General features: G+C 32.2%; 1 protein-coding gene across 2 annotated transcripts in view; it reads right to left on the bottom strand.

The window, feature by feature from the left end:
• Window positions 1-86: 86 nt before the first annotated feature.
• The window catches only part of LOC144970140 (WD repeat-containing protein 17-like), a gene marked incomplete at its 3' end in the record, with an annotated part of 29,879 nt that continues 16,389 nt past the window's right edge, over window positions 87-13,576 (bottom strand). For both annotated transcript variants that reach the window (XM_078909413.1, XM_078909412.1), the window contains 13 exon segments: window positions 87-240; window positions 951-1,043; window positions 2,210-2,311; window positions 3,312-3,414; window positions 4,346-4,487; window positions 5,152-5,263; window positions 6,088-6,224; window positions 6,807-6,906; window positions 8,630-8,848; window positions 9,172-9,236; window positions 11,156-11,311; window positions 12,227-12,352; window positions 13,047-13,168. In XM_078909413.1, the coding sequence (XP_078765539.1) occupies window positions 87-240; window positions 951-1,043; window positions 2,210-2,311; window positions 3,312-3,414; window positions 4,346-4,487; window positions 5,152-5,263; window positions 6,088-6,224; window positions 6,807-6,906; window positions 8,630-8,848; window positions 9,172-9,236; window positions 11,156-11,311; window positions 12,227-12,352; window positions 13,047-13,168 (1,631 nt within the window).

Raw genomic sequence — 13,576 nt, forward strand, 5'->3', positions numbered from 1 at the left:
ANTTTCAAGTTAGACTTTCCAGTATAATGCTCAGATAGATACAAGATACTTTTGAAAAATACATATAAAAATATCACCCATCTTACCTGAATTCTCTTGCCATTCAGAATTGATTTTTGTATGTCGGAATGAGATGGTAGGTGTGAGCTGGCAACACACTCCAGTCCTTGCTCTAATACCCAGTCCCTTTCTGGGCCACATCGAGACAGTAATATTTCCATTTCGTCTTCAACATCTTCACTAAAATTGTGACGAGGTAGGAAGAAAAATATATTTGCAAAAGGGTTTGAACAGTAGGATACAAAAAAATAAAGTAACTGACACGTTTTAATGATATCCAAAGTTAATCCTAGTGTCCGTAAATGACATTATGTGCTTTGGGTAGGACGATGGTCTGTTACATAGTACTTTCTGACAGATTTAACCTTATCTCACCAATTATTGGTGGGTGTGAGACCAGAATATAGACAACTCTAAATTTAAGCAAATCCGTTTGCAATGAGTTATGTGTCCTGTTTTATTAAGCCACTGGGTCTTAAGCTTACCTACATAAGCCCCAAATATACAACGTGGAGACAGCACTGTTTTAAGATATACTCCTAGATATACATGAGCCAATAAGAAAAAAATATATTTTACATTAATACTATTGTATACATGGTAAACATTTTTTCCTCCCAATCATTATCGACGTGATTTGTCTGTTGCCTGAGGAAGGTCTAGGCCCGAAACGTTGTTTTGTGTTGTCCCCCTTTATTTGAATCCCATTCACTCACTTTATTTTTCTCTCCAAATACTGATTGATGGAGAAAAGAGGCTAGAAATAAAATGTGATGTAACCAGGAATTTAACCAATTCTGTTATGTGTTGTCAGACACTCTGAAGATCATGCATATTGTCCCCTTTCTCTGTTAGATCATCAAAAAGACTTGAAATAAATCTTCGCTTACTTTCCATTAGAGTATCGCCGCCATACATTGCACTCCTCCTCTATCTGTTTATCTGACAATGGAAGATCCACATCCTCCTTCTGAAGCAGGGATCTGTTGAGTAGAGGTAGAATTCAAACAATAGCTATGAGAAGTAGTAGAACAAAAACAATATTTACTCTTTATGCAAGAATGGATTTGAATAAGAAGAAAAAAACAATGCTAACGGGTAAAATAGAAAAAAGGAGAAATAGAGAAAGACAAAGAATGACAGATGTAAGAATCAATAAGTGGATGTCATGTCATTTCTGGTAGAGAGCTGATGACAAAGAGGATTGGAAAGACATGATTGTCAATATCTGAAACAGACTCAGGACTTGATTCATTGATTGATTGATACGTAATATGTAACATGCAATGTTATACTTTATAATTCTACTTCTTCTTTGATTTCTAAAAGGGCCGATGGTTTAGTCCTTGGCCTTTCGATTAAATGATTGTGAATAAAAATATGATAGACGCACTGTGAGTTTGTTTTTGTTTTAGTGTTGTTAGTGTTTTCCATGTTTTAATGGTTCTGCCCAATCCAATTTTATAGAAGCTGAAATTTAAAATTGGGGCTCTACTTTCTATATAAACTCAAAATGTGTTGAAAAAAACGTTGAAGTAAATCTTTTTTATTATTTTAATGTGATTTTATGAAGCTTGTTGAGTATGGGACAACCTGGAGAAATGTTCCATAGAAATGATCAGAAAGTAAGAATCTAACAAGCCGAATAGAAAAATAATAAACATAACAATGAGTATTGAGCATTTCTGGATCAAATTTTTCTTCAGCAAATTATATTTTTAAAATCTTAAACAATAACATGAAGTCTGGAAAGGGGAGAGCAATTATCTTCACAGGTGTCTTGCCCAATGTGTGTTATATATATCAAAGCATGATAATGGCTTTCATCTAGCCTGATATTGCTTTGGGCAGGCGGCAGAGCTGTGTGAGCAATGATCATGTTGTGGTTTGACAAAAAAAAAACCCAAAAAATCAGACAAATCATTAATTTTTAGCAAAAAAACTAAAAGAAAAAGCAACGAGGAAAATTATACGAAATAAATAAATTGAAATACAAAAAGAGATGATGTATGAAATAACATCAACTGTTTGCTACCTTTTGGTTTAATTTTTGCTGTTTGTGTGTCAGCTTGACTCTAAACTAACTTAGCCAGTGAGGATCCCTAAACAAAGAAAACATGTTTTAAAATCTTTGAAACAATTCCATTACCTGGTATGCTGAAACAGCGGCTCTACAATTGTATTGTATTGTCTTCTGATAGCCACCAAAGCCCCAACGTATGCAGATAGAGTAAGGAGTTCGTACATCAATCTGTGGAAAGATAAACAAGTTTTCTGGGATTAACCTAAAAAAATACACTGTAAAGCTAAGAGAACATATATGTATAATATTATAATAAGTGAATTATTTGGTAAATTATCTCCATTACTTGAAAATCTGTTCATATTACGGGTAGCGTTGTCTACAGAAGGTGTTATTAACGCTGATGAACATATTCAGATAAAAAGATTTTTTAAATGTCAAGAAAAATTAGTGGTGGCCTGACAAATTGCGAAACAATTGGATCTCAAAAGTTAGTGCAAGTGTATTGAACAATCTCCCCGGAGTAAGACGCAGTTTATATTTTCTAAATATCTCAAAAAGGGACAACGTAACAGGTGTTTCAGTTTATCAAACCCTTATTTTCTACAGGTTTCATTTTTATATATTTTATTATTATTTTTCCTTCATATATCGAAAACAGTCAGCACGACATCAGACACCTTTTATCAGACCATTACATTAATAAAAGCAGCGAGCTGGACCAACAAAAATAGATAATAAATGACTGAATAATCAAATGATAAATCACAAGAGTTAAGTGATGACACGAATAAATTTCACAACCATAAAGCAAAGGGAGAGCCACTATCAGAGAAAGAGGGGAAAAAAAGAAAATGAAAAGAATGGAGAAAAGAAAGAACAGAGAGTGGAGAAGGAGGAAGAGAAAGTGGAGGAGGAGGAGCAGGAGCAGAGAGTGGATAAGAAGAAATTAACAACATTATTACCTTGAAGGCTGTCCATCATTAAGTTGTCTTCCTATTCTCCTTAAGACTTCGGTACTATGTTGGGATGGCCCCGTGTCAGAAATTTAATTTTATATTAAAATATTCGGGAATATGACATTATAACTTTATGAATTTATGTATATCCTCCACAATGAAATACAAAAACTTCACTCAAGCCTCATATTTTTGACAATAAATAAAACCTTCTGTATCTAGATCACCCTGAAAAAAATAGTTTTTTGGGCCGATGGGTCAAAATATACCTTGTATTTTTAGAATGTTGAAGTTTTTCTGTTTTGATACATCCGAGCATCTGAAGGATTGGTAGAATATCCACAACTGTCCAGTCCCGCGAGTCCATTGCACCTGTAAATATAAAATCTATTGTTATTTTTCCACTTCAATTTCCATTTCATCATCATCATCCCTTTCAGTTTTTTTCCTCTTCTCTTCAACTCTTTCTTTTTCATCAATTTAATTTTCATAATATTACAAAAGTGTATTTAATTTTTTTCTGAATACAAATCTCCTTCTTTATCTTTCATTTTTCAAAATCACTCTCTCTCTCTGATGGGACAACTCAGTGGGAAACCAATGGAACAACTGGTGCAATTTGATTACAAACTCCTGTCTGATGAGTTCAAAACATTTTTTTCCTGATGTGGCCATTTTTCAAGTTTTTAAAGAAAAAGCACGCCTAATGCTGTCCTCTTTTTTATTCAACTTTTGACTTCAATTTTCTTATTATCTACTGTTTTTGTTTGTTTGTTTTTTGTTTTTGTTTTTGTTGTTTTGTTGGGTTTTTTTTTTGGTTTTTTTTTTTTTTTTTTTGCTTTTTGTTTTCGGCTACGCATATACCAGATCCATATTAAACCCTTAGCAATGCAAAAACAAATCTATGCATATGAGGTTGAAATTGTTGACACTTAAGAATTAAAGGATAACTGCTGTTAGTCTATAAGGTCGAATATATTACATTGGTGCATGGTTCAGTACCACAAATTGCTTTCGCCAAAACAAAAAGTTATAAAATACAATTTTTCTATTTGATAATTTATTCGATTGAGTATTAAATGCTAAAACTGATTTCAAGTATTGATATCATAAATAAATTGAATATCTTAAATACGTGGTATGTTTGAATAATAGTCAGATTTAACCAACAATTAAATAAGATATAGTTAAATATCACAGTGCATTTGCCAATCAAGTACTGTAAGATAGCAAGGATTTATTGTGCCTGACAGTTTTTGTTTTAATTAACAAAAAATCGCTCGGAAATGGTGGGGAGACATACGCTTAATATAGGACAAGCCTTTCTCCAGTCCCATCTCTGGGTATATTGACAGAAGATAGAATTTGATGCATTCAAAATTATTCCTCGACTCCTCAAATTGCTTTCCTCTTTCAGCACACAAATCCATCGATGGCAGACTCGCCTGCAAGAATGACAAAGGCAAACATTCAAACTACAAACAAAAAAAGCTGTGTGAATCTTATTTTCGATACAGCAACATTAAATTCATTCACATTTGAAATTCCAAACTAAAATAAATTATTGGTGGATCTAAGCTTTGAATATGCATGGTATAATAATAATCGTAATAATAATAATAATAATAATAATAATAAAAAATAATAATAATAATAATAATAATAAATAATAATAAAATAATATAATAATAATAATAATAATAATAATAATAATAATAATTAATAATAAATAATAATAATAATAATAATAATAATAATAATAATAATAATAATAATAATAATAATAATAAAATAATAATAATAAATAATAATAATAATAATAATATAATAATAATAATAATAATAATAATAAAATAATAATAATAAAAAATAATAATAATAATAATAATAATAATAATAATAATAATAATAATAGCATTAACAAGAACAGCAACAACAACAAGAAGAATATAGACTGGAATAATCATCACCCTCATCCTCATCACTATCATCATCGTCATCATCATCATCATCATCATCATGGTCATCAATATCATCATCATCATCACCATTATTACCATCATAAAATATACAGTGTCAAATATATCCTGATTTATTTTTTTGTCTCACCTTCAAGTGAAGAGCATCTACTTCAGCCATGCTGGAGGAACATCGCATGCAAAGCTTGGCTTGCTCCAAATGAGGCTCTTGGTGCAATGACAAAAAGTCCAACCCAAGATCCCTAGTTCATTTGATTAGATACAGAAGAATTAGATTTGAATGTCTTAGACTATATTATGTTAACATTGTGTTTCGCGCAAGACAAATTCAATATTTTTTTCTGTTTAATTATCACTGACCTACAATAGAATACAGCTGTGCAAAAATTCACAAAATTATCATAAAATTTAATTAAGACAGCCATATAAAGATGGCAAGTGGTTAAGGCAATGCACTTCGACCAGAAGGTCATGGGTTCAAGCCTCGCATCTGGCACTCTCATTTTCTCCTTTGGTTAAGATTATTAACCCCCAATTTGCTCCCTATGGACAACACGGGTGATATTTTCCTGTTGACATGAGACATTTGTTTGATGGATTATCCATATTCTTTCATGAAAATGCTAGGCGACAACATCTAACAATGCCTGGTGAAAGAGTAATTTTTTTTTTCTAAATATAAAGTAAATACTAGGTTAAAGCATTATGTTGGCATCCTCTTCCTTATCTTTCTATCCATTTCATCATGAGGAAGTTCGTATTTCAGAAAAATTTAATGATGATGCTGCTGGTGGTAACGTTGATGACGATGACGATGATGGTGATGATGATAATGATGTTGACGACAATGATGATGATGATAATGGCAATGATGATGATGATGATGATGATGATGATGATGATGATGATGACGATGATGATGATGATGATGATGATGATGATGATGATGATGATGATGATGATGATGATGATGATGATGATGAATGTAATAGTATGAAAAAGATGTTAATAAATTGTAAGTAATAATATTAGTCGCCTTTCTTGATATATTGATTTATCGGCTTACCATCGACCCAAATTTTCACATCTGCGAGCCAGTAACTCAATGACAATGTCCATTTCTCTGGAAGATTTACAAAGGACTTGTCCAATACTAAATGCCAGATCCAACTCATTACTTCTTATCAATTTTGACATAGCACCCTAGAAAAAAGAAAAAGAAAAATATTTTATCCGCCTGCTCAGGCTGAATGGGATAATGGGTATGACACAAATAATTGCACCTATTGAAAGACACTTTGTACAAATCTGTTATGAATCCATGGTAAAAAAAAAAGGGTAACCTCAGATTCAAAGAACTTAGATCAAAAGAGAGAATGGATTCAAAAGAAATATAAAAATTTTCTTTTCTTTTCACTAACATAAGTAGCAAAATCAAGGATATAAAGAGATATCTGTTACACATTGTTAAACATTTAAATATTTGTTAGGAAAAACAGTTCATTATATTAATTATTATTCATTACATCCAAAGTTAATAAAACTTAATGTTCAAATAAATGTATAATAACAATGTGCGAAGCTGGTAAGGTTTGTATCTTATAAATTATTGGATGCTGACTTTTAGGTGATAGAAACGGTTGATTTTATGTCAAAGTATTAAAATCATCTACCTTGTAGATAAATGACATCACTGATAACCAAAAACGAAACATATCCTCACATTACATTGAAATGCAAACAAAATAAGATCCCTTTCATTAAAAATTTGAAATCTGGAATTACATTCAAATCATCAACAGCCAAATGACAGCAAGCAGAGAGAATTGGTGATCCTCTTCTAAAATGGAAAGCAGATAAGTCGTTCATAACCTCGTGAAGGAAACTGAAAAAAAAAATGGAAACAACTATTAGACGCAATAGAAAGAAATCACTCCAAAATAAAGAATTTCAAACTTCCCTATATTGAAGATTACGATCAAAATAGGGTATGATAAAACAAATATACTGAGTTCCAAAAGTTCTATCCACTTTGATGTCTCATAACTTTTCTAATCTTTCATCAAATCAATTGAAACTTGTCACATTTATTATTTAATATGATAGACATAACATGACGAAATCACTTAGCAAATACATGAAAACTTTTTAAGGGAGATAACTTTTAATACAATCACTTGAAAGGATAGTGTTCAAGTTTGCCTAGTACCTCATGTACCTCTAGCTTCCAAAACAGCACGTTACCAACGATGCATGGACCAAATGAGCTTTCTCAATGTTCTATCTGAAGTTACATGCCATTCCTCAAGCAATGCTACGATGAGCTGCCCTCTATTTTGTGGTTGTTGTCTCCTCTCCCTTATCTTTCTATCCATTTCATCCTAAAGATGTTCGATTAGATTAAAGTCAGGAGATCTTGATCGCCAGTTCAAAACCTCAATAATGTGACTTTGAAGAAGTTCCTGTGAAATTCTCCCTACACGGGGCCTAGCATTGTCATGCTAAAATGTTGCTTCATGCTCAGCAATGTATGGCAAATCCTAGGAAATAAGTATTTCAACTCCTCGATTTCTCTCAAACATCTTAAAATGGTGAACTTAGACGCACCTACATTCCTAGCAGTGTTTGCACTTGTCAAAAAGGGGTTTTGTCTATCTAGGTGTAAAATCCACAAGTCCATTCTCTCGTTGTCTCCTTGGCCTGCCATTTCTTGGACGGTCTTTTACAAAACTGGTGTCATTAAAATGATGGACTAAACGTTGAATAATCTTTTTACACACATCAAAATGCCTGGAAACATCAGAAACTTCATTCCCAGAATTAATCATACCAATTGCGTGATCAAGTGTTGAATTATCCAACTTTACCTCGATGAATAAAAAAGCCACAATAAACGTTTTCATTAAAATTTCAAAAGCAATTCTGCATTTGGATCGTGTACTCACTAAGTCACTGTGTTTTGTGTTAAAAGTCAAAATACGATTTTACCAACTTTACCACGTGGCATGACTGGGTGATTTGTTTTCATTCTTCAAGACAACACAATGGCAGAAACATTGCATGAGTTACTCATAGGAACTATAGAAAACGTGTAATAAAAAAGGGTTAGTGAAAATGAAAACACATCAAATTTTGGGCAGAACTTTTGGAACACAGTATAATATAGGTAAAATATGTTGGTGCAAATTAAAGTTTAAAAGTAAAGGAAGATTCATGATACAAATACATTAGTTGAAACTATTTCAAAAATAGTAAGGAGGTTTATAGAGCACAAACTCATAAATTTTAAAACCTGAGCTTTTATATAGCGCAATATCCACTATATGTGCTCAAAGTGCTTTATAAGGGGCCCCTGGCCAATAGCAACACTTAACAAGTAGGACGTGACATGACGTCTGTTAGGCAAAATTATAATTTTTTTGGACTGTGACAACGCTGATAACAGCCAGGTAGTCATTTTACACCTAAGTATGGTGAGAGAATGTGATGTGAGTAAAGAGCCTTTTCCAAGGACCCAACTATGCGCTGAGCAAGGCTCGAACCCAGGACCTTCCGATCCAAAAGTGAGTCGTCATACCACAAGACCACATAGCTACACAAGTACACACCTATCTCTATTATTATCTTGTATCTTGTCCTTTGTCTTTTTGCTACCCTTTGTTTTTGGTTGAGAGATCATTCCTTCACTAGCACTCTGTGCAACAACTGCAGCATCAGACAGTTGACCTCTGGAACTCAAAAACTGTATGAGGTCAGATGTTGCCCCAGATGCAACACAAAAAGGAATGGCAGTCTCACTATCAACACTCAATAACACAGAGCAGTATCTGGAATTAAAATAATGAACATAAAATACTCTAGTATTTATAAAAGTCTTTATTTCAAGCAGTAAGAGAGAGAAAAATAAGAGAAAGTCATTATCAATTATCGACTAAATGTCAAAATAGTAGTTGCTTGAGAATCATTTTTTTTTAAAATATGAAATGATTCATAAAAAGATTTTGGGTGGAAACTCTCGTAATTCAGACAAAACACATACTTGATAGATGATGTCAAATTTAACTTGTTCACATTTTTTAGATATAAAGGAATGGCACGTAATTTGTCAATATCTAATCTAGTATTTATAAATATTATTCTTGACCATTACCTTTCATTAAGTTTGTGCCAATATTCCATTGATACTGCTGGAGCCACTGCAAGTGCTCTTTCCCACTGTCAACAACAACAATAACAACAACAAAAAAGAAAAAGAAAAGAGATGAATTGTTTTTATAATAATCCAGTTTCAAAGAAAGTAATGAAATGCTTAAATAATGTCAGTTTCAGGACATATTAAAAATGTATATGTATCCTAAAACTCCAAACAACTGTCAACAATAATGAGGGACAGCCTTTTTAATCATTTTAACTGTAAAAAAAACAGCTTATATTTCTGCATTTTGAATAATATTTAGAATGTGTCTACCATCAGATTTTTTTTCTCAAGTTGTAAAAAGGCTATTGATCGAATAAAATTCGGTCAAATTTTCTTTAGTTACGACCAGCAAAAAATAAATATCTTGTTACCATCACAAAAATGAATAATTACCATCAGTTGTTTAATAATCTATTCCAAAACAAAATGTAATAAAAACTGCAGGCTTTTGGAGTACAAAAATATATTTTCCCAAAATATCAACTTATCAATTATCTAGCGAGCAAAAAGTATTACAAAAACATTAGAAATCAACCACAAGCCCCTAATGTTAAAATCATCCTGGCCATTCCTGTAAAACAGAGATGAGAACTCTTGAGAACAAATTAAAAAAAAAAAAACAATAAAATGCATTCCCTTTATTCCATTGTATTCAGCATCAAAATAGCCGGCGCATCAGCCTCAGTGTCGCCCTGCAACATGAACAAAATGAATGGCTTCGTGCCTATGAGAAAAACGAGATGCTGAAATTGAGCCCCACATCTTGGTCATATAGATGATATTTCAACATTTTATCAAATTGATTACAACATCCCCTTTCTATCAACAGAATCTGGTCGTTCTGGATGTCTTTAAGGTTGTCATTTCATTAGTTATATGATACGACATGATATGATGTGAGTGTGCTATGATATTTTAATTTATTGGCAGCCTATTTCCATTCCAAAATGTCTATCACCCGTTTGGGTATTAAATCACTGGACTCAAATTATAACAAAATCGACCAGCTTGAAAGTCTAATACATATTTTTTGTTAATTAATAAACAAGACTGAAAACAACAACTTCGAAAAAGAACAGAGTACCAAACCGTAGCCATCATTATGTTATAACCTGATACTGAAATCCAAAAAGACTGGCATTTTGACATCATTATTTGGTTTTTGCACCGCCTAGTGAATTGTCGTTAGTAGTGCTCATGGAAACAAGTTATTTCATTGGTTGAACTATTGAATACAACTCATGATTTGGTTTCTTTTGTGGCAAAAGCCTGGCATTTTGACGTCATTTTTTGGTCAGTATCAGGCCATAACTTTACGAAGGCCACGACCAAACACAGAACGCTTCAGGTTCAAAGCCCTTCTTCAGCCAATAGCAAAAACATTAATATATCACTTAAAACCCAGAAAGATGGCAGAGAAATTTCTGGCACGGCTGTCCTCAAGTAAAAGTAAATTGAAATGTAAACAAATGGAAGAGTTCACATGGTAACTTAGCACTTCTATTTTGTTAATTCAAAATTCAGAAATGGGAAAGCAATGATGTTAAAGGGTTAAAAACAAAGTTTTAGAGGAGGTGTCAGAAAAAGATGAAACAACATGAAACTTTTTTTTTTAATATTGAAAAATGTTTGAGATCTCTTGAAAACTCGAGAATCTACATGGTTTGTAGCCCTTTATAGTTAATTTTTTCCAGATGGAAAAATTTTTGCTCATCACTTTGTTCTATGGTGTATTTTTATCTCTCCTGAGTTGTAAAAAAGTAACCATCTTGCCTCCAAGTTTTATTACTAATTTTCTAAGTTCCCCCTCTTCTGCATGCAAATTATTACTGAGTGAGTACAGATACAGATAGACCATGAGCATTGGTGTCAGGCCAAGAAATAAAATCCATTTATAAAATAGAACAAAGGTTAAAACTCCGACAAAGGAGCTTACCTCCCCTATTTCCACCATAAGTTCACAGTATTGCTCCATTTTGCCGAGTTTGATACAAATATTGGCTGCTTCCAGTAATCTCTCATCTTTTGTTGGCGCCCCGATTCCTTCTCCAAATTTTGACATTTTTACCATTTGAAGATGCTGGGCTTGTGACTGAAAATGTCAAAATTTAGTAATAAAATAATAATTCGGTTAAAATGATTTGGTATAATGAAATTCAGTGCATTGATACCCTAAATCTAAACATCTATCCCTTCTAAAACAGCAAAAATCACACCTAAAATGCTAAAATATAATATTTTGACTTTTAACACAAAAAATGAAGCTTCACAATAAACTAAAGAACACAAAACAAATGTCATTTTGTAACTGTTTATAACTTGTGTGTTTTTTTTTTGGTAAAATATTTGATGCCAATTTTCGGTCTTACGGGCTGTTAAAGGTATTTGTCAAAGATCCCAAGAAAGTTTCCATCCCTACTACTTATCCCTCTTCTTTCTACCCAGAAAGCATATAATCCTTTGGACGAGAACAAGCATTCGATTCCTCAGATCAGAAGAAATATTCTCAGTGGCAGTTGAAGTAAATCAGGGTAAACTCTGGACCTTGAGCCTCTTCACACCAGTGGCTTAGTGTTATTGTCTCGCCTTGCAACAAAATATCAAGCAATGTTGAGTATAACCAGTGACCAAATTAGTGATAATAATTACGAAACTGCAGCATTGGCATTGGGTCCTTCGGTTAGGTACTAAACATGCATTGTACCACTCATCTCAGATGTGAAAGAAAACCTGGCTGTAAGCCATGAAAGATATTGCAAATGCGAGGAAATAAATGATGCCTCAATGTAGGCAACTGGTTCCATATGACAGGTTGAGCTCATAATTGAAGATTTCTAAAGCATTGAGCATTATTGATCAATAACAATTTTCTACATAATTGTTCATGCTAATTCTTCTTCTTTGAATCTTACATAATGCTCCTCAGACTTAAAACCATTTTCGAGAGAAGAATTAAGAATTACAAACAGATGATTAGTAATGGTGGCTAAGATCACAAATTCCTTACCCATTTGAACTGCGTGATGTGTGACTTGTGAACAATGCCGAATTTGTATGATGGAGAAAGTAACAAGCTGTCTCTGCCCAAAATAACGGACACCAGGTCCCACAGGTTATTAGTACCACAGGGATGCTATAATTGGAATATTTTGGAATATAATTTGTGTCTTTAAATATTATAATAAAAGACATTTCATTTATTTACTACGTAATTATAGATTTATCATCATGCCTTACTTTCCTGCAGCTTATGAAATAATATTAGTTTGGCTGATTTTTAACCCATGTATGTAAGCTTTTGATTTCTTTTAAAATGGAAAGAAAAATAACTAAAACTAGGTAGAACATTAAATGTGAGTTCTTGACTCAAACGATGAAATTAGAAATATTTTTTTGAAAAGAGAGAGGTTAAATTTGAACTCATCATTCCAATTTTTTTAACCACATCATTGAATTCCCGATACAGAAAATTAAAATAATAAGGAATAACTATCGACCATAGAATCATAACATATTTAAAATGAAACTATATTTCCAAAATGAAAATCATGACAGAGCATTGTTGGCACTTTGTCACAAGAAAACAACAAATAATAATAATAATAAAACAATGCTTTTTTCAATTCCAGTTTCCCAGAAAAAAAGATGCAATCTAAATAGAATAAATAATGAACGTGCATGCACATGTCTAAATAAAAGAATTAAAAATTAAATAAAAGAATTAAAAATTAAATAAAAGAATTAAAAATTAAATAAAAGAATAATAAATAATCATAGAATTTAAAGTTAAAAATGAAATCTCATAAAGCCAGCACAAAAATTCTTACAGTAAAGAATTTTGAGAACTGTTCCAGTGCTTTGCCGTAATTTCTTCCATTTTGCAAATATTTAGTAATCAAATTCTTCGATATTTTTCCTGACATCTTAAATGGCACTGATTGGGAATAATCTGAAATAAAAGGAAATTCAAAAACCCTTATATGATCTCTAGATGAATTAACTATGATTATTTCATTAAGGTCACATCATAATCAATTTAGATTTAATTTAAAATTAATGAGAGTATGGTCGATATAATACAGTGTGTTTTTTTATTATTGACACATTTCAGATTTGAATCACTCCAAAACTATGTAAGATTTCAACAAACGTTTTGTTTGTTTGGTTTGTTTTTTTTCGGGGGGGGGGGTTTGGGGTTTTTTTTGCCATAGGTGCAGAATTTAATTAAGTTTGATTGATATAAGTTTTAACACTGTGTGTCCTTCCGTGGTTGAGTTATCATGCCATGAGTAGAATGGGTAATTTTAAAATAAATCGTAATTTACAGTGTATTTGTTTTAACATTGACATATTTCAG

Source organism: Berghia stephanieae, chromosome 4 (assembly GCF_034508935.2).
Source record: "Berghia stephanieae isolate SIO BIC M18660-M18661 chromosome 4, UCSD_Bste_1.3, whole genome shotgun sequence".
NCBI lineage: Eukaryota > Metazoa > Mollusca > Gastropoda > Nudibranchia > Aeolidiidae > Berghia > Berghia stephanieae.